Below are 22,801 nucleotides of genomic sequence, written 5' to 3' on the forward strand. Positions count from 1 at the left end.
TCCTCTCCTCAGTATTGATAACTACAATTGTCCATTTCCCGTATCCCAAAGCTCAGCCTGTAAATATTCAAATGGAGCTTACACTTGTGCTCCACAAAATCCGGACTCCTAACCTATTGGTTATAGTCGTTACACTGTTCCCTCCTGTGTGTGTGTGTGTGTAAGTGTGTGTGTGTGTACATGTGCATGCATGTGTGTGTATATGTGATGTCAGGGCTCTATTCAGGCAAAGCCCTCACAAAGACTTTGAATATAATCTTGTCTGGTCTGCAGCCCTGGAAGCAATTTTCTGCTCCTTTTCGACTGCTGTCTTGGAAATTGCAAACCAAGGCGTTTTGGCTGCAATGTAAATCCTTGGCATACAAGGGTTTGCCCATCCAAATTAGATTATGCTCAGCTCCCAGACACTGGCTGTAGCCAGCAAGTGCTATTGTGAAGATTGCTTACATTAATGCTTTGTCCAATTGTTCACATTTGCCAAAAGAATAAAAATAATGTATGACTCTGGATAATATGTGCCTGTGCATGTGTGTGTGAGTCTGTGTATGCCTGCGGGCTTCTGTCCCAGGTCAGGTCTTTTGCTCTGTCTCGTCTCTTCCCCAGAAAGACATCAAGACTGCATCTTGGTTGGGTCACTTGGCAGTAGTGGCTCCATTATTTTCTACAGTTGTCATTTTACATGGTGAATTTCTGGCCTGCTGCAGTTGCTCAGAAATGCCGCTGGCCCCAGTAGCGAAGACCTGTGATGCGGCGCTCACCACAAGGCACACACTACAAAAGACGAGGAAAAGAATAAGCCACAAAGGACCATTTATAGTCTATGGTATTGTTGCAGTCGGAACATAATGGCTCTAGTGTCCAACAAGTCTTGAGGTTTTGTCCATATGTGAAAAGGGTTTTGGTAATGCTGCGGTTTCTAATATCCTGCTGTTTGCAACCTGGAAGGTCTGATAACAAAGGAGATTTTAGCCCACCTTAATGTTCCCTCAAGGATCTGGTGAACAGTTCTGATGAGATCATTGAAGACTGGACACACATTAAAGTATATGATCTCAACACAGATTATCTAAGCAGCGTGGTTGGGTTGGGTCAGTTTCCAGTTTTGCCAGTTCGGTCTGGTGTATGAGCTTAAACCAATTTGATTTTATGCGAAACGACTGAATCAGCATTTATCATTATGAGACGTCTAAGCATCTCACACGGATGGTCCGACACCGATGGGGCTGTCTCCTGCTGTCCACCCAGTTGGACTCCAAAGATGAGCTGGAGGAGGTAGGCTGACCCTGGCTAACGGCACAGATCTCACTGATAACCCGGATAAACCTGGCCGGGCCGCTTACAGCTTCCAGCAGTCTGAGAGCAGCTTGTGTTTCTAAAACAACACACAGATTCAAAAGGACGGAATGGATCGTTTAATCAGCCTGCATGGCAGCTAGCAGCTAGTTAGCATGGCTAACATTGTTAGCATAGCATAGCCGTGCCGTACTATGTGTAGCCATGTTGTTTCCAGCTATTAAACTGGAAACACTGCTACTACACACAGCACCCTAGCACAAAAAAAAAAGTTAAGTTGAATGGTTGTTGTGAGAAATAAAAACACGATGTGTCACTTAGTTGTCCTGACTGTGGTGCCGCTACACTCTCAATCATAGGCTCTTGTTATGTTCCACTCGGAAACGTATGAGTAACATGAGACACCTAGTGGTAAAATTCAGTATTACGGGTCTGGTATTCAGCTTAATTTCAAATTGGTTTGAAAATTTTTACATTGGCCCAACACTAGTGTGGACAGGAACTGAATAACTGAACAGTGTGTCAGAAATATCCTCATCCTGGAGATGGTTATATATTATACACCTCTAAAATGATTTCAATTTCAGCTAATCTAAGTCTAATTGGGAACATAACACAATTATGATATTTTCATTCAACAAAAGATATGTTAATAATATATTTTATGTGGCAATGTTAACATAAGAAACTTATTTAAAACTATCACAGAAGTGTTGTTACAAAGTTGACACACAGACATTTAGAGGAAATGCATTTGGTAAGACTAAATGCACATTTCAAATTGATGCTAAAGGGTCACATTTTGTGAGTTTGACTTTTCCTTCCAACAAAATATAAGTCATCCTGAATAATGATAGCATATTCTTTTATTAAAAACAAACAATAAACATTAAATTGGCACAAAGCCCAGAATAGGGTTAGCTAACCAATCTTTTTCATAGTTTAAGCCCCTTAATTTAATTAAAGGCCTTTTTCCCTCTGTTTTAAACAAATGAGGTGATGCCCTGGCAGTAGAAATGGGACTGGAATAGCTGGCCATCTCTGCTCTGTGTGATGTCGAGGACGACTCCTATAGAACAGATGCCAGCCTTTTGTGGCTGCTACTGTTGATTCTGCTGCTTCCTGCATTAGCCTTAGCAAAGGGAGAGCAACAGTCTGCATGAAAGGAACTGTGGGTTTACCGCATGGCTGGATGTACTTAACATTTAAATGGTTCAAAACTAGCAAAAACTACTGGAAAGCTGCAGACTTATAAATAACATTGCAACTGGTTACAATAAAAATACAAAACAGATGAGGCGCAGAGCTGTGAGGAGCTGTAGCCACGGTTAAGTCCAGTCTTTGTCTCCATCAAGGCTGGGACATATTGTTGAGGGGTTTAGTCTGAGACGCTCAGAGTCTTCACTTGAGGGCCACAGACCACAGTGATGACTGACACTTGATACACAAAGACCTGTATTGTGGTCAGAAAGCCACTGCCTTTAACTTGCCACATACCAGGTGTGTGATATAACCAAAGCCAGTTCAACACATTATCAAACATAAGTGGCTGTTTAGGGTCCTGCAGCTTTTAAAGGTTCCAACCATGAAAATTTTAAACATATGCGATCATATACTTTCCACTGTGTAGGAAATATAGATGAGATTTTAGCAACAGTTTAGAGATTTTGGAAAGGAGAGCCAGTCGCTGCTGTCAGATTTCACAGAAATGGCTAAATATGTCATTTACTGTATATACTTCATACAAGGCCAAAAAATAACCAGACTATAAAATTACTTTAAGCTGGCAACTGGTCATTTTTGGAAGGGAATACAATGTGTGATGACTGCCAGGTGCCTGAATGAAATGAAGCACTTTTTTTCTTTAACCATTTCAGATGTCAAAATGTTTTGGCGAGAAAACATACAATACCAAGTTGATCTGTGTCTGTATCATCTGGTTTACCTTATTCCTATTTTGACATGGACTCGGGTCATTTTATGCTCAAAATTACACAAATATAAAAAAAGTTAATTATTAAAAATTCAATAAGTTAATTAATATATTTAATGATCAATTAAAATATAACTAAAGCTCAAAGTCTACAGTTGACCCTGGTAAAACATCATGTACCAAGGCCTGGTTTGTCTATTTTCATTATGGTATTAGCAACACATATTTTTTTTAAACCTCTCTGCTATGAATATCGCCTTGTTCAGATGAGCATGTCCTCACCTTGGCTGAGCTCTTTCATTTGAACAACAGCATAGTCAGGTTTTTCACTACTGAAAAACAGTCTGTTGTTGTATTATAAGTGGTGTATCAATGTCTTGTGATAGTAAATTAAAACTTTGAAATACTTACACTCATGTAAGTCCAAACTTTTGACTGGTACTGTAGAAGACAGTCTTCATTTCATGTCTAAACCTTACGACTCCAAAAAAACTGCGTGCTGATTTGCCCTAGTCTACTTTACTCTTCTGTGTATTTTTTCTTTCATCTGTATTTGAACAATCTCAGGCCATATGGCTTTGCCTATAGCCTGGAGCTATTTACAAAGGAAAGGATGAAGGAGTGTAAGGATTGGCAGTGTGTTGCCTAAATATAGGGCAGGAGTAGGCACAATGCACAGGGCCGCCCGCCACCCGCCTTTCCCCAGAATACACCCTGTGGGCAGAGCAGCAGGCCTCCGGCACATGTTCTGTGGCCGGCCAGATTAAAGCTCTCTTTACAGCATTGACAAGGGCTCCTTTGGGTTCCCTCGCCCAAGAAGTTACACAGACTCTTCCATCTACCCTCTTTCTCCTTCTCTCTCTTCCTCGGTGACTCATGACTTCACTGGACTAGCTCATGACTTCACTGGGCAGCCATGTGCATCTGAAAATGCATCTGTTACCAAACTTTAAAGACAAAAGACTGCACAGGCAGGGCAGATGAGATTATTGTGGGTGGCAGTTCTCCACTACAGCTTGGAGTGCACTGCTATAATTTTAGTTGTGGGGTGGAGAGCTGCATGCTGAAGTCATTTGAGGGAGGGACCGGTTGCTTGCCAGCGGTCATGGTCAAAGTGGGAGGGGAAAAATGTGTACTGTTATATCTTTTGTTTCCTGTCGCTTTATCTTTACAATTCTCATCACCCTTGATTTATTCCTCTGCTACCCTTGCCGTCAGTTTATGTGTATTTTCTTTCACAGGCCTTTTAGCAATATTCATTTTGAGTATTTTTTGTGTTGAAAGTCCTCTATCATTCCTTTGTTCTGTACATCAGAAATACCTTTTTTTTTAAATATCAGCCATATACTGATGGGTTCCCTCTCTCTCACTCTCACCCTCTCCTTCCTGGTAGGATGGCCAGCTTCCCTAGATACTGCATGTCCTTTGCTACTCCTCTGTGTCAGAGTGATCAGTAAAAATTTAATGACACTATAAAATAATAAAAGTGCCATTAATTTATCACAGCACTTGATGCGTGGGCAGTAAAGAAGCATTAGTTCACTGAATATTTTCAAGCCTTAAAACAAAACCCTTATGCTGTGCAGATAATTTATGGTTGTAATTCCAACTATAATTCTAATTTCCAGATATAAATTACCAAACGTATAACCAATAAGTATATTAAGTCCAGTATATAAAATTTTATGAAAATTTGTGGTACCATATTGCACGGATAGTCTGATATTAATTAGCATAGTTAATGCAAGGAAGGATGGAATACTTACTGTAACTACACCTTTATATCAAGTATGTGAAACGCTGGCAGCTAGAAAGCACATTTACATGTTTTCTGTATACTGCCTGTAACAAAAAACACATGATCCCTTTTATGTCAAATGAAGTGAAGCTACCTTAAAGAATCCTCAAACAAGAGCCTCATTCAGTCTCGCTCCCAGCTGCCTAATGTGCTGCTGTTCACTCTAATCATATGACTTTGTTTGGTGGAGAAAGAAGTTCAACACTGAGCTAGTTATTAATGAAATTCATTGATGGATGGCCCCCGTTCTCTCTCCTTCTCAGCCCAACATGATGCTTAATGATCATGAGTTTATAAAAGGACTTGATTGATCAGGAGGGACCAACGGAGCGCAGAAGAGGGACGAGATGACTACTTTATTACAGGCATACAGTACCCATGCATGCTGTGTCTTCCTAGTGGACTGTCCAAGTAGCATCTGAAGCAGCACCATTGCCCATCCAGCTAATCGCACATCAGTCACTTTGTCATCGGGCTGCTAGCTTCTTTCATTAAGAGCAATAATGTGGCTGGGTGATGAATACGGCTCAGTGCGCGCGTGCATGCTCGCACATGTGCTGCTTTACACAGAATGTGACACCAAGAAAGGCGCCGTACTCCATCTTCTCTTTACAAAGTGTCCTCTTGCCCAGCAGGGACCACCACATATGTCATAATTAGAAAACACTTAAGTAAGCAAAGGGCCGTCAGATAGACAGGCTCTAATCACAGGCCATAAGCAGGTAGTGGTTAATTGTATATCAGAATCACTCAGCTGGCCATAAATAATGACTGCTCCTTCAAGTATGATGGTAAATTGCAGTGCTCTTTCTGTCTCTCTCACAGTCCTTTCTTTTGAGGAATAGTTCTTGAATAAATAAAAAGCATGATAAAAAAAATCAAAATACTGTGAAAGGCCTCAAATGGACTTGAACTATCTTCATCCTTCATCTTGTCATCTTTTTTTAACTCACCAGAAAAAAAAGATTACACAAAAGAAAAAACATTTCAGACAGATTTAGTAATTTAATTTTTTTCAAAAAATGTGCTGTAATTACTTTTGGGTATTGTTGCCAACATGATTTTATTTATCAGGAAAAGACAACAGCATGAATCGAATGCAGTCATAAAAATAACTATTTTCAGTTATATTAGGTCTGCTTAATTTTTAGCACTTTGTCCCATTAGGAAAAAAAAAGATAAACTTCCCTCTGGGGGAAAAGTGAAAAACAACAAAATTGTGAAATGCATTACAAAGAAGGGGCTAAAAGATTAATGTGTGTGTCGGTGTCGGTGTGTGTGGCAGGGGAGCTGTTAGTATTGTGTGGGGACTCTACCTGAGTGTCTGTTCAGACTGCGTGTGATAGGCATGTTTAGAAAAGAAAGAGGCAGAGGTCAGTGCAGACAGTACATCCTTGGCAGAGATTGAACGCTCACCCTGGGAGTAAAACAAATGCTTTTTTTCTGAATGGTGGCAACATGCCTGCTTTTAGTGTCATCCAGGCAAAACCTAGGGGGGGGAGGGATTATTTGTATCATGCAGAGTCAAAGTGTCCATCTCCTAGTTGAGTCTTTAGAGAGGGAGACAGCCCTTTGCTAATGCCCTGTGTATTCACTGAGGAAGTAGGTCATTCAACAATGGAGCCAGCAGCAGTCGGCACTCTCCCCTTGCATAATACATTAAGTGTAATGTGCAGCAACTATTCAGAGGCCCCCCGAAAGCTGTTATTTTATTCTGTAAATGCACACGGACATGACATTTAATATTGTCACGGAGCGCTGAATGACAGGGTTTCATTGTGCGTCAAGTACAACATGATGCCAAGTTTAATCTGAGCTCAAAGCGACATGACAAACGGGAAAACACGGTGTGTTCTCCAAAGCATGAACTCTGAATAAATGATGGGCGCTGAGCTCTGGGCGCTGTAGACTGGAAGGGAGGATGTAAGGAGAAGATTACAGAGGAAAATCTGAGCACTGCAAAGAGGGCCACGGCCCCATTGTGTGCTTGGGATCACAAAGTATCCTTCTGTAAATCTATTTACAGCACCCCTGGCCCTTACTGTCTCCCTGCCTCCTGTCATCCATTATAGCTGCTGCTGAATAGAGAGATGAGAGACGAAAAAGCTACATCTAGCTCATGTCAAAAGAGCAGCTCTTCAAAAGAACCTCCATTTATCAAAGACACTTTTTTTCTTTTCAAAATTTCAGATTTCTGATGGGGTTATTTTTTACAATTCTATCACTGTAAAAACGTGTCCGTGTGCTTGTTTGTGTACCTGATTGTTTGTATTTCCCTGTAGGAAAGGGCGCATTTTGAGAGCATTGGGCACCACCTCGGCAAGCTGGGTGAGGAAGGAAAGATTGGCCACAGAGTTATTGACCTCACCAGGCCAGAGGACCTTGATGGTAAGATTTGAGTTTCTCTCTTATTGTTTTTTTTATTGCATTTATTGTTTGGACATGTTGCCTACACAGAAAATTTTATGTTTCCTCACAGAGTAAACTAAAATTTACTGTAATGTAATGTGAATTCTGTGCTAAAGACTTAATTAAATAATGTTGATGGCTGATAAAACCTGCTACACCATGTGGTTATGTTACCCAGTTTTAGATGGTAGAGTGGTATTCATGGGTGTGTGCAGAAACATGTGCGTGTGTGTAAGGGAGATATGGAGGTTGAGGTGAATGCCGTTTGAAATGAGCCGAGGTTTTCACAGGTAGGTGAGCGGAGGACAAGGGTGCCTGAGGACAAAGCTGGCTTTTTTCCAAGCTCGGCTCCTGTTGCTGTTGTGCTTGTTTGAGGTCCTGGGCACAGGGGTGTAAATTCAGGTTTCACCAGTGTGACAAAGCGTCATCTCCCTTTGTGGCCCTGGCTCCTACACAGGAGCAAGGAGTACCTCAGTGCACCAGTGTTTGTCCGACATAAATATTTGTGGCAGTTTCCATGGCACTTCAGAGCCAGAGCAAAGAGGAAAATGGTTCTGACTCATCTTTGATGCCTCCAAGAGTCTCAGGGCAGAAGGATAGATATTTCTCAGGACAATGTAACCCATCAACATCTTTAAATAGGATCTGAGACACATTTCCCATCAGTTTTGGCAAGAAATGGTCCTGCATAATTTGTGTGCATAGACTTTTATTTAAAAAAAAAAAAAAAAGCTTCCCATAAAAATGTTTGTTTACCAACTCCAAAGCAAATGTCTTTTTTAATCATGTGTGGGTTCACATCACACCCAATCCTGAAGATGAGAATTAGAGGTACATTTAGTGGATTCATTTACATGTTTCCCATGTGAGCCACAGCAGTAGATCCCATCCCACCCGTCTGACTCCTAACACAGATGTGCTTCCAGTGCTCATTCTCCCAGTGGGAACCTTCCCTCTGTGGCTACTGTGGAGTCAGAACCGAAACAGAGCGCACACCAGGGCAGTTGTGTCCTTTTAAGTCCTGCACAGGGCCGAGGGAAAGGCTTGTGCCAGACGCCTCACATCAGTGTTCCCAGTGGGCAATGGATTAGGAGCAAGCAGAGGTTAAAGGAGAGGAGAGGTCTTCTTCCCAGGGGGAAATGGCTGGGAGCCAAGGCAGTACACATAACTCAAAACACACAGTTACCATTTCTTCCCTTACACCACAAATATATCTGTCTGTCTCCTTCAGCCTCACCAACAGGAAAACACATACGGTTGAATGATGTGAAGCAGGGTTTTATGATGTGAACCACAAAGTGTTTACTCTTCTGAGAACATGTTTACTTTTGAAATCCTTGTTGTGAGGATTTTCTCCTCCCTGAACCAGTCGAGGTTTAAGGCTGATTTATGATAGGTCGCTAAACACTTTTAATAAGTGTTACTTGACAGAAATTAAAGAGTCGCGCGACTTTATCAATTTATGCTTCGGCAAAAAGTTTCAGTTGTCTCCATGGTAACCAGACGTCATCCTCCAGCCAGCTTGTTTAGTTACATTGTTATTATTTATTATATAATTTATTATATCATCCTAACCAGGACTAATTAAACAAGAACCTTACAAGTTATCTAAAGTTACAGACTAAAATATCAATAAGATAGATCAGTGAAAACTACAATCTCCATGACAATGTTAGTAACACTACCAAATCACATTGCACGACAAATATGACGGTGTCTGCGACATGACAAAATTCAAGTAGTGTCGAGCGACCATCCATAAATCAGCCTTTATGGTTACCCAGCATACCTTGATATATAGGAAAATACGTTGTCAAGCTAATTGCATTTTTTGTTTTCTCTTTAATAATCCAGTAAGTTCTGATTTGGTTATTTGCTGGCCAAAGGTCATCCACATGTGGGGGGATTAAAACCAGGCTATATGTGTCTGACAATTTTAAGTTTTTCTGACTAGCTTACATATAAATGTTGTTTCAACATCAGTTAAAGATTATATTTTAACATGTTGTAAGGATCTGCTGCATACTGAATTATAGTCATTTAAATTGTGCTCAAATGATGGTTATGTTACCAAGACGTCTAAACAATATTTACTTTTCCACCAAATTTAGCCCAGTTTTAACCCTGACATGTCTTTTTCAAATTACCACATTAATGCTTCCAGAATATAACATTATTCATAAATGTAATCATTTTTTTTAGACCATTCTGGTAAAGAAGCAGGGCAATTAATTTAGAATCTTAGTATTTCAACACACTTTTCCTCAGTTGTTTGGAACACACTGTATATACTTTGGTGTTTCCTGAAAAGGAAAATTACTGGGTGTACCTCCCAGCCCTTCCATAGGGTGTGAAAGCCCCTTCGTGTGTAGCTGCTCTCCCTCCAGAACAGAGCAGCCACACTGAGCAGGCCCCTCATACAGCAGACTTCTGTCATCACGGCTGTTCACAGAAAGCTTTAGGTTGCTTAAGCTAATATTTGTAAACCATGCAGCAACCAAAGTCCTAACGGCCAAGATTGGAAAATAGAGCGGGGGAATAGAAATAGATAGGATTTCCTTCATTTCACAAAGCCACGAGCCACATGCATGATTCCACTGCAAATTCATTAGGTCTTTTTAAACTCAGATGAAAACATTACCAAATACCACAAAGGCCTCAGCCCAGCCAGGCCTTTTGTTCATTCACACACGGTGGTATGCAGTTGCAGGTTGTAGTAGCGGTATGTAGCTGGGGTTGTGTGTTTGTCTAAACCGCCCACATCACTGAGGGTCCACAGAGAACAAAGATGTTGTTGAGAGATGTGTGGAGGCAGGAAACAATATTAATCTAAACGCTCAGTGTGATAATATCAACCAGAGAGTGAAAAAAGATGAGGCTTCAGCCAAGTAGTGTCTCTAACAAAGTCCTCATGGAATAGGATGAGAAGAACAGTAGTGTTGCATTGTTGTTGCAGATCAGTCGTGATGGGTTTTTCTTTACATTGGTAGCTTGGAGCTGTTATGAAGTTTTATATGAGTTGATTGTTTGAAGAGGTTTTTGTTGTTGTTTTTCTTCCACTCTAAGGCCGTGGGAATCAAGCTCTGGCTTTTATTGCTGAGGAGTTTTCCTAGAAGAAAGCTTAGATGAGGGGGGCACAGGCTTAATGATTTATAAAGTCACAACAACAATAGCTGAATAGGTCAATACTATCAATAAGAGAGTTCTGGTTTGAAGTTGGCAAATTCAAATTTATCCCCAATAGGATAAATGTACATCTATTTTCGTGCGTGTCTGTGTGTGTGTGTGTGCGCGTGCATTTTCCTTTGAGTGTGCGAAGCTGGATGTTGTGAAAGATTAGACTCCACTTTTAGGTTTAATGCATACAAGAGTGGTTAGACAGACAAAAGTAAAAGCCATACCCTGCATGTTGAAACAGGTTGCCTGTTTGTTCCCAAGTTCCCACGTGTGTGCACTCAAAAACTAACACACACACACACGCAGGCTCCAGAAAACTAATAATCCTAAAAAAAACTCAAATAATCCTAACTGGAAAAGAAAAAAAAGAGGACTAGCATGTTATAATAGGGCTTATATCACTTGTAATTTGTAATGGTTTAATTAGCATGCTTTGAGCTCAGGCTGTAACAGGGGCACTGAGCGCTGTGTCCTGTCTGTCCATACACATTAATCTAGCCTGATCCTGCTCTGAGGGAGAGGCTCCATTGTCAGCAGTAAATGCCTTCAGTCAGAGGTGTTAGATTTGATCCCAACAGGGAGGGCTTGGCAGGTTTGCGTGATTGTTGCCTGCTCACTGAGCCTCATCCTCTTGAGCGGATTCCTGGGTGACATTATGTGTCTGCCCGCAGAACAAAGATGAGTAAGGAGGAGAAAAAGGGGAGGAGAGGGGACGGCTGGGGCAGTGCTACCCTCTGGCTCGGTACATGGTCGAGTCTGAGCCTGCAGTTCACAGGTGTGATAGGCTTTTTGGGCCTCTCTACATTCTCTCTCCATTTCTCTCCCTTTTTTTCTGTTTCCTCCTTATCCACTTACCATTTTTATACCCTCCCCAACACACACACACACACACACACACACACACACACACACAGACAATCATTCTTTCTCACTGTAATTCATGCTGCTCATCTGCAGTGTTTCCAGGAGAGACAAATTAAAAGGGGATTCTCATATCGCTCTGTCACACTTGAGCTGCGGGCCTCATGAATCACAATAAATTCTATTAAGCAGCACTCCCTCTGTTTCACTCTCTCCCCAGCTACCACCCATGGGGCCTGCCCCTGTCACTGCTAAACATCTGTGTTTATTTACACAATCACACACCTAACTAACTGATTCCTAAATGTCTTGCCCCTCCTGGAAAAAAAAAAGTTAATGCTCATTTGCAAAATGTCATAGCATTGTCATGATTTTCAATGAAAAGACAGAAACAATGTTGTAGTAAATTGCATGTTGTCGTTTCTGGGGATTTGTCGAGACTGGCTGCTAATGTGCAGGGTGCCTCTGATTAAGTCATAGATATATATTACAAGGCAGGATGGGAGGGGGCATGTTTAACTACCCAACCGCCACTGCCTCGTATGTTCACGCAACTCCGCACTGTAATGTTCTTACTCTAATCAGAAAGATTACAGCAAAGACTTTAATATTATTTCAGGTTAAAGGTCAAACTCTAAGTTAGGCTGTTGGTTTCTGAGGATGCCCCCCCGAAACCCAGTTCTGTATTTTTACAGAATTTATTTTTAAGGTTGGTTCTTTTTCAGTACTTTTTTTACCTTTCGGTGTAACTTACGGTCGTGCTGCAGCTTCTTCTTCTCTGTCCTCTCCTCTGCTCTCTGTGTCGGTGTTTGACTGAGGGCGGGGCTGAGACAGAAGACAGGCACTTTTCTGTGTGGCATCATGTGAAGCAAAAACAACATGCATCATCTGGCTTTCCTCCAATGAACCAAGTCACGTGGCTGGTTTCCTGGCTAACTATGGATGTGGCACTAGCTGATGGCAGGCAGTTGTTTTGTCCCCCTCCCCGTAAGAAGCTCACCTCTGCCCGTATGCATGCACACCAGTATATAAATTGCTGAATCAGTGTCAGTGATAGAGTAATGGCACGGGAGGCATCGTAAATTACAGCAAGCGATCCCGGGGTGCAGACACTGGCTGTCGTGTCTGAGTGAGCGCTGCGCTCCTGAGCTAATGAATACCTTCATCTGGCCCCGGCAGTCAGCAGATTGCCCCGCGTTGATGGATACTGTCAGCCCTCCGCCACACCACATTTCATTGCACAATAAACATGGTTGTCAAAACCAAACAAAGTGAAATCAATTCATCCTGTACAGTGAGTGCATGCTAAATGAAATTAACGTACTGTGGGCTTCGGTGGCAGCAAAGGTAGTGTATTATTTCTGAATTCATGATGGCTTTAAGGCCTATCACCTTCTAGAGGCAAAAGCCAACAGACAGAACAAGAGATGGTATGGAGAAAGTGTTTAAGAAACCGACAAAATACACCAATTAAATATTCAGATTTTATATTTGTGTGTATGCTATACGTGTGTAAGTACATAGCCTATATTTAAATGCATGTGTGATATGATTTTAGGGGTAGTATAAGACTAGGTTTTGCAAAGGACAGGCTTTTGTAGATTAGACTTTCTGTTCAAGCATCTGGAGATTAATCAAAAAAAGGAGAAAAAAAGTCAAAATATATTACTTTGTGCATAAAGTCATATTTTCTTTTAATGAATAATGACACAAGGTGATTTAAGCTCATTTTAGAGATATTAACCTAAAAGGTAAGCAGCATTTTTGCCTAATTTTAAGTACATTTACATACTTGATTGTGAGTGATGTTTTATTTGCCAGAACTATATGACAGTAAGAGCTGAATCCTTTGGGCAGTGGCAAGTGCGGTATGAAAATATGAAAACATCGTTTTCACTGGCCTCTCAGATAAAGTCAAGCTTCTGTGGATCATAAATGTGGCTGTTTGACTGTTAAACAACAAACAGCTGGTGAAAATCAATTTAGGGGGTCTTTGTGCTGGGAGAAACAGGTTTCCTAGTGGGCAGCAGGACCTCAAACATTCTCTGTGAGCATAAACCAAAACCAACTTCCACCACACCTCAATCTCTATTATACTGGAGCTGGTTGGGAGCTCCTTTACTACAACATCCCTGTGTGTATTTCTGTATGTGACTACATTTATTGCCTTTTCCCTTCTTGTCTCCTATAATAATTTGGAATAAAAGATACGCTTTTTCAAAGTGAAGACACTCAAACTCATCAGGCTGAAAATGGTGCAGCAGCGTCTTTAGTGATTAGAGCAGAGCGAGGGTTCTGTGGATTTAGAATTAATGTCACTGCACAGCCCTCCATTACTCATTAAGAGTTTGATTTTGTTTATCATCTGAAATAATAATAGAAATCAAACCCCAGGTAACGTGTGCCAAGGCTGCTAGCGGAATGGTCTAATGAGAAGGCTTCACATGTGGATGATGAAATATGCATGAGTCATCCCAAGCTTTCTTTTCCAGATTTGAGATCATTAAAGATGTATCGTAGCATATGGAAGGCTTTTTTGTCTTATTTTTCAAGCCTTGTTTATCAACATGTTTTTGTTTGTTTAAATATTCATACTGCTTTTATTTAATTCTTTCACATCTTACATATAAAAGGAAGCAAATGCGCATGCAAACAGAAATCATTATCAGTTTGATGTACAGTTTAATACTGAGAGAAACTCTCTTATGCTGATTGTGAATGCCCTGATTGAGAAACAGCACTTTGCAGAATCGGCAGACTCTCTCATCGCAAATATGTGCCTGGTTGGTTTGTGTGTGTGTGTGTGTGTGTTTGTGTCCGTGTGCATGAGTGGATGTGTGCTTGAAAGAGAGAAAGAGAGTAAAGTAGAGGAATGGAGTGCTAGAATTTATTTGTGCATATACGTGTTCAAATGTACTTTGGAAGAATGGTTTATTTTCTTTTTAAAGACTGCCTCAAGTCTCATATTTGTCATTTATGTTGGCACACTTGCTCATTTTATGGACACTATGAATGTCAAATTGAAATGTAAGTGGCTGAGTAGAGAAGTGCGAACACTTGCCGACAAAACATTTTACTGCCATTGAAGTCCAAGGTCGTCCTCTTTTGGTTTTGGATAGACCAGAGTAAAAGTTAAGGAGGGCAGCTCCTCCTTAAACCAACATTGCATTCACTTTTATAGCACATAAAATAAAAGGCTGTCAAGTCAGTTTTTCCACTCAATAGAAAGTCTACGCCCTCCAGGAGGGTCTGAAGCCTTGCACTCATCTGAAACAATGTTCATGATGATGATGATGATGATAGCAGTAGTGACAGTAAACGAAGGAGAGTGAACATGGCTCATCATTTAATCAATGTTTTGCCTCGTTCTCTCTTCTTGTTCCTGCTCTGGCTATTCCAGGGTCCAGGGAACTCAATGGCTCTACAGATAAACCCCAACCATATTATTGTTGGCCAACAGGAGGTGCTGGATCTACTGAGGCACGCGTCTTCAGGGAATCCCGAGGAAGGAACAACAACGAGCCCCACATTAAGAGGCCAATGAATGCATTCATGGTGTGGGCCAAGGATGAGCGGCGCAAAATCCTCCAGGCTTTCCCCGACATGCACAATTCCAACATAAGCAAGATTTTAGGTAAGACATTTTCTATAAATCAAATGCAAGTCAATCCAGCAAATATTCCAAGATACCAGTCTCCTGCGACAATATAACTGCTTTTGTAAAGACACATATAAGGGACATAAAAATCATCTTTTCAGTGCTTCAATACTTTATCTTTCCTGTTAAAGTATTTCTATTACTTGTATCTGCACTTATGTCGCTGGCAAATGAAATGAATAGAAATATGTGTCCATGAACCCAAACAGCATCCTATATCATCCATTTCTCATACACAATTCCTGCCTCTTGAACTCAGCTGGATTTAAAGCATTTAACTCTTTGGCTGTTAAAACAGTGATATTTGCTGCATTTAAAAACTGAAGTTCATGTATGACCCACTGTAGAGGTAGAGAACCATTTTTCTGTTCACAACATCACTGTAAGCCAGTGCTTAACTTTCTTTGATTTTCCTTCATCTAAATTTCCCTATTACCTTACAGACTTACCAAGTGTTTACAGTACTGTACTGTAGCTAGTATCTAAATGAGCAGAATGTGTTATCTCATAGACCGCTGTGGATAAGTTCACCTCAGCATACAGATGGATTTATAGCCCATCACTACCATAAGTGTTTGTCATGAAAAATGACAGAGGCTAAATGGGTCTTGTCCCCTCAGCATTGAAGTCCATACATCAGAGCTGTTAAAAGTGCTGTCATCCAGTACCTAGTAAGACACTTCACAGAGATGCAGTATTTACTACAGCTAGCTTGTTGTTCCTTACTGCCTGACATCGTCTCAGATACTGTAATGTGCCTGTGCAGGGCTATCAAGAGGCTGGTGTGGAACGGACAATAAATGTGGCACATGATTTTGAAACCCTCTACCCTTATTTAGTACAATTATATATTGAGTTTGTACCAATGTGATAAAATATAACTGGATTGTGAGGTTTACATGCAGTATTGGTTCTCCTAACAGAAATGTTAAGATGTCAATGTATAACTAGTTGTAATCAGTCTAAATCACTATTAGCTATTAAAACCGCTTTATTCCTGTTTATGTTCAAATTATGAAATCTGAATCTACCACATTGTGTAGGTTCTCGGTGGAAGTCCATGTCCAACCAGGACAAGCAGCCATACTACGAGGAGCAGGCCCGTCTGAGTAAGCTTCACCTAGAGAAGTACCCAAACTACAAGTACAAGCCACGGCCCAAGAGGACCTGCATTATTGACGGAAAAAAACTTCGCATAGGAGAATACAAGCAAATGATGCGCTCACGGCGACAAGAGATGAGGCAGTTCTTCACTGTGGGGTAAGCAAGCAGTGGAAAAACCTGCAAACTAACCACACTAACACAGACAAGCTTGCAACATACTAAACTGGACTGTAGCTTTTTTCCCTTAGAGCTTGTTCTCAAAGTTTTTGCAATAATGTAATACTATTTCTCATAAGCGAGTGCCGAGTTAACCTCACTGTATTGGTTTTAAGACACGTACGTCAAAATCAAGTGTTTTTCAATTGCTGTGATTTAATCATTTTAGACAATAGCAGTCTACAAATGGAGCATGAAGTGCAGACATTATTACAGGATATAAGCTCTAAGTATAGACTTACAGAAGCCTGGAGGGCGGCAAGCTGAAGCTTAACACTTTAATTTACTGTGTGTGGTTAGCAGGAGAACCCTTCTCCAGGTGTTCCCATGTCAGTCATAAGCTTCAGTGGCTGGAGTATCAATCATCAAGCGCAACAGCAGACAAGAGCAGCACTAACCACGTATTGGTTTTATGTCACTAATAAACCGGGTAGCATTTCTGAACAGCTAAAAACAGGAGCTGTCAGGAGAACCTCTCTTTTCCCAAATCATTTTCACAGAGCTGCTGGCTTAAAGAGGACTGCTGCGGGAAACCCCTAATCCAACAGTCTCATTTAAAATGCTTCAGCAAAAAATATATATATATTAAAACTGTTCTATGCAGCACTCTCTTTCAGCATTCGTTCCATTTGTTCTGATCTTTTTTGAAGGTCAAATTGGTACTGGATTACAAGAAAGAGAGAAATGTGATTCATCTCAATATCATTTCTTTCTCCTACATCCAGGCAGCCACCACAGATTCCCATCACCACCAGCGCCAGCATGGTCTATCCCGGGGCCATCACCATGGCGACTACTACACCCTCACCTCAGATGACATCAGAGTGCTCAAGTGCCTCAGCGAGTCCCGAGCCATCCATTCCTGTCATTCAGAGCACCTACAACATGAAGCTGGAGCCCAATACCATAGCAAACAACAGTGAGCCCGTCAATGGCGAGGATGAGATGGACATGTACGAGGATTTTGAGGATGAGCCGAAATCAGACTATAGTAGTGAAAATGAGACACAAGAGCCAGTCAGCGCCAACTGAGGCCTCTTTAATCGAAGAGGCCAACGCAGACACAACAGTCATTCAGGAGGACGCCCGGGGGCTGGTCTGATCTGAGGGAGGGAAAGAGCAAAAGAGAACAAAACTACACCACAAAGGTTTAAAAAAAAAAAAGAAAAAAAAAGAAAAAAAAGAAATGATGATATATCATTTATGAGCCAGCATGCAGATGTGGCTTCATCAGAATCAAAAGCTATTTGGTCTTAAGTGTTTCTTCAAGTGTGTGAAGCAGTTTGGTTGTGGTAATTATGATTTTTTTTAATCTCATTGTTTATTTTTTCATTGTGATCATGGACATTTAAACAATATGGTTATTGCCTAGAACAAAAGATGGAACTTGAAATTGAGCATTTGATATGAACCTATAATTCTTACAGTCATTTACCGTGTTTTTCTCTTCAATTAGATGATTTTGATATATTACATAACTGTTCAAGATGGGAATAATATTCTCACTCAGGTATAGTGTGCCAGCCAACAGCTTGTGAATGTTTTTAATCAAGAGTAAAATATTACCAGTACAAAATATCTCAAAATTCACATGGAGTGATTCCAACGTATTGCAGAGGCAAAGTAACACATTATCATTATTATTATTATTATTATAATTATTATTATTATTATTATTTGTGGGGTTTTTGTTATTGTTATTACACAAACTGCATAATTTAGTGCAGAAGTGCCAAACATTTCAAGTTGTTTCTAAATTCTGTTAAGTGTTTTGGGAGAGGCTTTGTGAGTCTTAGACAATCTCTTGATCTCTTAATGCAGCTTCATTATCCAGTCTTTCTCTAATTTACCCTAACAAAATAAACAAATAAAACTCAGGAACTTGTAGGCAGCAGGCTCTTCAGGAGGTTATGTGACATCTTTGGGTGGTAGCTTGTAATGCTAGCTGTTCTCTGGGGAGCCCAATGCAGTGATCATCGATGAAACTGGCCAGCCCTTTCATTTCCTTATCCCGGCCCACATTGGACTGCCCAGTGCTGTGGCATCCTTCACTCATTTCCAGTTCTACAACCCAGTTTGACTCACCAAGTTCTTAATCTGAGTGATTGTAATCAGGCCAGAACGCTGAAGGGCCAAAGGCCTCCAATCTGTGGGATTGGAACAGCAGCAAAAGGCAGCTTTGGGGGCATTATAATCTCAAATTGATGTTGTACAATGTGTAGCAACAGTACATTCTGTTAAACGCTTTAGCCCCATTTGGAAGGGAAGTTTAAAGTCTTAGGTCTTAGAACGTCATTTTTTCCAATCTTAATTCTTTTTAGACATTGTAAATCTTAAAGTGACACTAAGAAGTCTTAAAGTAGAGCACGGTCATTGGGTTGATGCAATGAGTTGATTACTGCAGTAGTCTTAAGAGGAGTGGCAGTTTATGAGTATATTTCTAAACAGAAAAAGGCTAAAATCATATGTTTGTTTCTTAAACTACCCTGTCATGTACACATGACAAAGGCAACTTAAAACACTGATTTTTGCAATAGTGCACTTATGCAAATTCTCATTATGTCACCTTTGAGCCTTATTTTGTTCTTTTTAACAATCTTATCAGCTTTTTGGAACACACTTATCTCTTACATTTAAAAAGACACACGCGTGCAATGACTCCGACACAAGGGGCACAAATTCTTTATCCTATTTTCAGCTAAAAAGATGACAAGTGTTGACCTTCTTGAGACTGCAGATAGATAAAGCTCCTCACATGGGCAAGGCCTTGATTTTGAGACTCAGATCCTCTTTACAGGGCAGAAGGTCTAAGTGGCTCCCCTCCCTGCCATGCCCTGCTCTGACCCCTGCCCGTAGCAACCTCAGCACCCAGGGGGCGCCATCTGGCTCAGAGAAGGAGAAAACACCAGGGAAGGGTGAGAAACAATAAAAATGGGGTGTGTGTCCCTCATTGTGCTCTCCATCAAAGTGCTGGAAGTAAGGCCTCAACAGGGCTCCCACCCAGGCCCAATCACCAGGCACTGGCGAGCAGATGGAACAAGTACATCAAGCTGTGGGGGATTATTAAAATGACTGACGACTGGGTATCATCTGAAATACAGCATTATTAATGCATGAGTCCAGCTATTCCCCTCCCTTGCCCTTGAACCTGTCCATTTCAGAAAACGCGCAGAGCTTTTTGAAGGATCTAAATGGCTGGTCACTGGCTTTAACTGGTCAAGATCCCCACTGCTGGTCACTGCATTTTCTCCTAACTAATTGGTACAGATGGCTCTTTATATCTCTTTAGTACTCTTAACTCGTGTACTCTTATTGTCAGTACCCATTTATCGCAGGCTTGCATTGTTTCTACTTTTGGAAGCATTTATATTAAGTCTTTTAGGTTTTTTTAACCGCATTAATAATTCCTTTTTTTTCTTTTCATCACATCTTTTCTACATTGTTCTCATTTTGAGGTACAAATTATTTCAAGGATGCTCTCCTACAAACAACCCAAGTGGATTTCCCTCAAAGTCAACCTGTTTTTGCTCCTGTTTGCTGGTGGTTAGATTGATTTGTATGTGATTGTAAATATTTTCATGACCATGCCACACAGATTTAGTGGGCTGGTACTTTAAAAAGGACTTCACGGAACTGAAACTTGACTGTGCTTATACAGCGAAAAAAAAAAAAGACAAAAAAAAGACAAAAAAAGAAAGAAAAAAATGACAAACAAGAACTCACGAGGAGACAATGTTTCATAAGTGTTATAAGCACTGGATATAAATTGTATTTTTATCAATTCTGATTAATGTGAAGCTGTTTGAGGAAAAACACCATGAATTAACAAAATTCTCCAGTTGGACTCAAGTGGGTTTGCTCTCACAGTTGCCAGATTTTAGTCATTTTTTTTGTCTACTTATTTTGTTTATTTATGCAAAGACACATGTGATGAATGAACACTTTGTTTAAGCTTCAGGGCTGCCTAGGGGAGAGACTCGGCACAAGAAAGTGAGCAGAAAATTCAACAGCAGGCTTGGTTAGCCGTGAAACACCAGACTTCAGACTTCAGTGCATTGCATATTGTTTTTGAAACTGTAGAGTATCAACATATTGTATTTATTATTAGCCACTGCTGGCTCTAAAATTGTCAGTAAAAAAAAAAAAACAACAAATGGACAATCAGAGAAATAGAAAAAAAAAAAACATGTTTGATGAATTGGAGCTAAAAAATGTTTTTCAGTGAATTCACCATCTCATTTAGATTTTATTGTAAATATAACATAGGAAATATATTTTTGTTCACAAGTATTTAGTGAAGTATAAGTTATGTATTTGGCTGTTCTATTTTATTTTCTTTTATGTTTTATTTTTGTACGTGGTTTCATGTTTTTAAAACCTGACAAGTCACTGTACCTCATGTAGATGCTGAATTTTTCTGCTTATTGGAAGAAAGCAGTATTGGACCTGAGAAAGAGAGAAGCACCTCATTTGCTTATGTTTTGATAATCCTCCCTGGACTATTCAAAGAACCAATCAAAATGAAAGCTACACTTATTAGACTTGTTAATATAAAAGGAGTCATTACAAGCAAGGTACTCATTTAAACAACAAGCACTTGATGTAAAAGAACTACTCAATAATTTGTTTCCAATCATGATACAATCTAGGTGGTATGCTGTATATCCTCACTCGTGTTTTGCGTTTAATACAGCGCTCATAGTATGTGGCAAATTTCTTATGAAGAGCTGATATCATCCTGAAAAATGTGCATGCATTTGGCTTGCATTTACATTATCATAATAAACAAATGTGTTATTAAGAATGATTGTTTTAAACACGTGATGTTTTTATACTCTTGAAAGGTGGGAACGTGCATATATTTATTTGTTTTAATGTGGCAAAATGCACAAACACTGTGCATTATTCTTAGTCTATTCTATCCTTGCCATTTTTTTTTGTATGTTGCTGATTTTTAATGAACATGTTCATGACTATCCAGCCATCTGCAAATGTAGCCCTCACAATTGTTTTCTCTTAATCCACTTGTTAGACATGCAAATGGTTTGAATGAACAACTGAAGACAAAAGCTTGTATGCTGTTTCAACATTACTTACTGTAATTTGATTTTTTTTTTTTTTCTGTCTGAATTTTGTGATGTATATGGTGGGAATGTTCTCTGTGTTAATTTAATCAGCACAATTCACTGACATGCTGGACTGACATGCTAGCTGCTGTTCAGAAGTGTAAAATTTGTTGTTCGGGGCAACATTTATAGTTGTCTTTGGTACTTTGCTTTTTAGAGTTGTCTCTCAAGCAACACTGTGTGTGGCTCTTCTATCACTGAAGCTGTTTTTTTGAAATTGCTGGCAGTCTGATACAATTTTCTGCGTAGAACTCTTTTTTTTTTTCCTGGCAGGTACCTAGGCCAATGGCAAGTATTGTTTGGGTGTTATTAGAGAAAATGAAATACATAGTGTCTGTTGCTGCTTTTAAAAAAAAGTTTATGTCTGAATATGTAAATAGTTTATCATAATATCTTGTACAGTCCAATGTAAAGTTTTTAATTCAACTTAAAAAAAATGTTGCCATCACATTTGTGTTCACATTCTTTATACAGTACAAAAGATCAATTATTTGCTAGGGGTATTATTGCTAAAAAGAAAAAAAGAAAATGTTACTAATTTTTTTTTTTTTTATGTTTGTTTTGTTTTGCTTGGCTTCAAAGTGTACACCAGCAAGTCTTTGGTTTCCATGTGCAGTATTGACGTGAGGTAAACTTAAGGTGAATAATTTTACAGTGGTGTGTGTGGAGAGCAATCTCCTCGGCTTTGGTAGTATTAATACACTATATCAAGTAAAAACAAACCAATGAGTGACACATTTGGGTGCATCTAGGCATCATGGAGATGTGTATACTGTGTATGATTAAATTATCCCCACAGGATCAATTCAGGCATATTATAATGTAACACCATTTTCTGTATATCTCAGTCCATTGTAACAATGCAACAGGGGGCTGAATAACTGCCTGTTTAAGCTCATTTACCTCAAGAATTTCCTCCTTTTCTGTAAAAGAGACAGAAATTGTGTTACAGAAAGCTTCTCACATCACTCCATCTTTTGTACTGCTGTTGACACTTACAAATTAAAGAGACATTTTGTTTTAAGATTTGAGTAATTCTTTTTTTATATAAAAGGTATTGCTATTATTATTGTTCTGTATTAGTTGGCTGTGTAAGACATCTGAATGGTGTGTGTATGAATGCCTTGGCAGGTATGGAATGAAAACTCTCCACTCATTTTAGTCCCCTTTGGAATATGAATTCATCACATAATGTGCTAGTATAGAGATGGTACTGCACAATAAAG

At 39.9% G+C, this 22,801-nt stretch overlaps 1 protein-coding gene across 9 annotated transcripts in view; it reads left to right on the plus strand.

The window, feature by feature from the left end:
- Positions 1–22,599, plus strand: part of sox6 (SRY-box transcription factor 6) — a 140,559-nt gene extending 117,960 nt beyond the window's left edge. For 7 of the 9 annotated variants that reach the window (XM_067588168.1, XM_067588206.1, XM_067588213.1 and 4 more), the window contains 4 exons: positions 7,307–7,412; positions 14,872–15,105; positions 16,173–16,389; positions 17,175–22,599. In XM_067588168.1, the coding sequence (XP_067444269.1) occupies positions 7,307–7,412; positions 14,872–15,105; positions 16,173–16,389; positions 17,175–17,481 (864 nt within the window). In that variant the 3' untranslated portion in view covers positions 17,482–22,599. The remainder of the gene's footprint in view (positions 1–7,306; positions 7,413–14,871; positions 15,106–16,172; positions 16,390–17,174) is intronic. The other 2 variants (XM_067588230.1, XM_067588237.1) reach the window with 1 other exon arrangement.
- Positions 22,600–22,801: the final 202 nt, after the last annotated feature.

This window comes from Thunnus thynnus, chromosome 1 (genome assembly GCF_963924715.1).
Source record: "Thunnus thynnus chromosome 1, fThuThy2.1, whole genome shotgun sequence".
In the NCBI taxonomy this organism is placed as follows: Eukaryota; Metazoa; Chordata; class Actinopteri; order Scombriformes; family Scombridae; genus Thunnus; species Thunnus thynnus.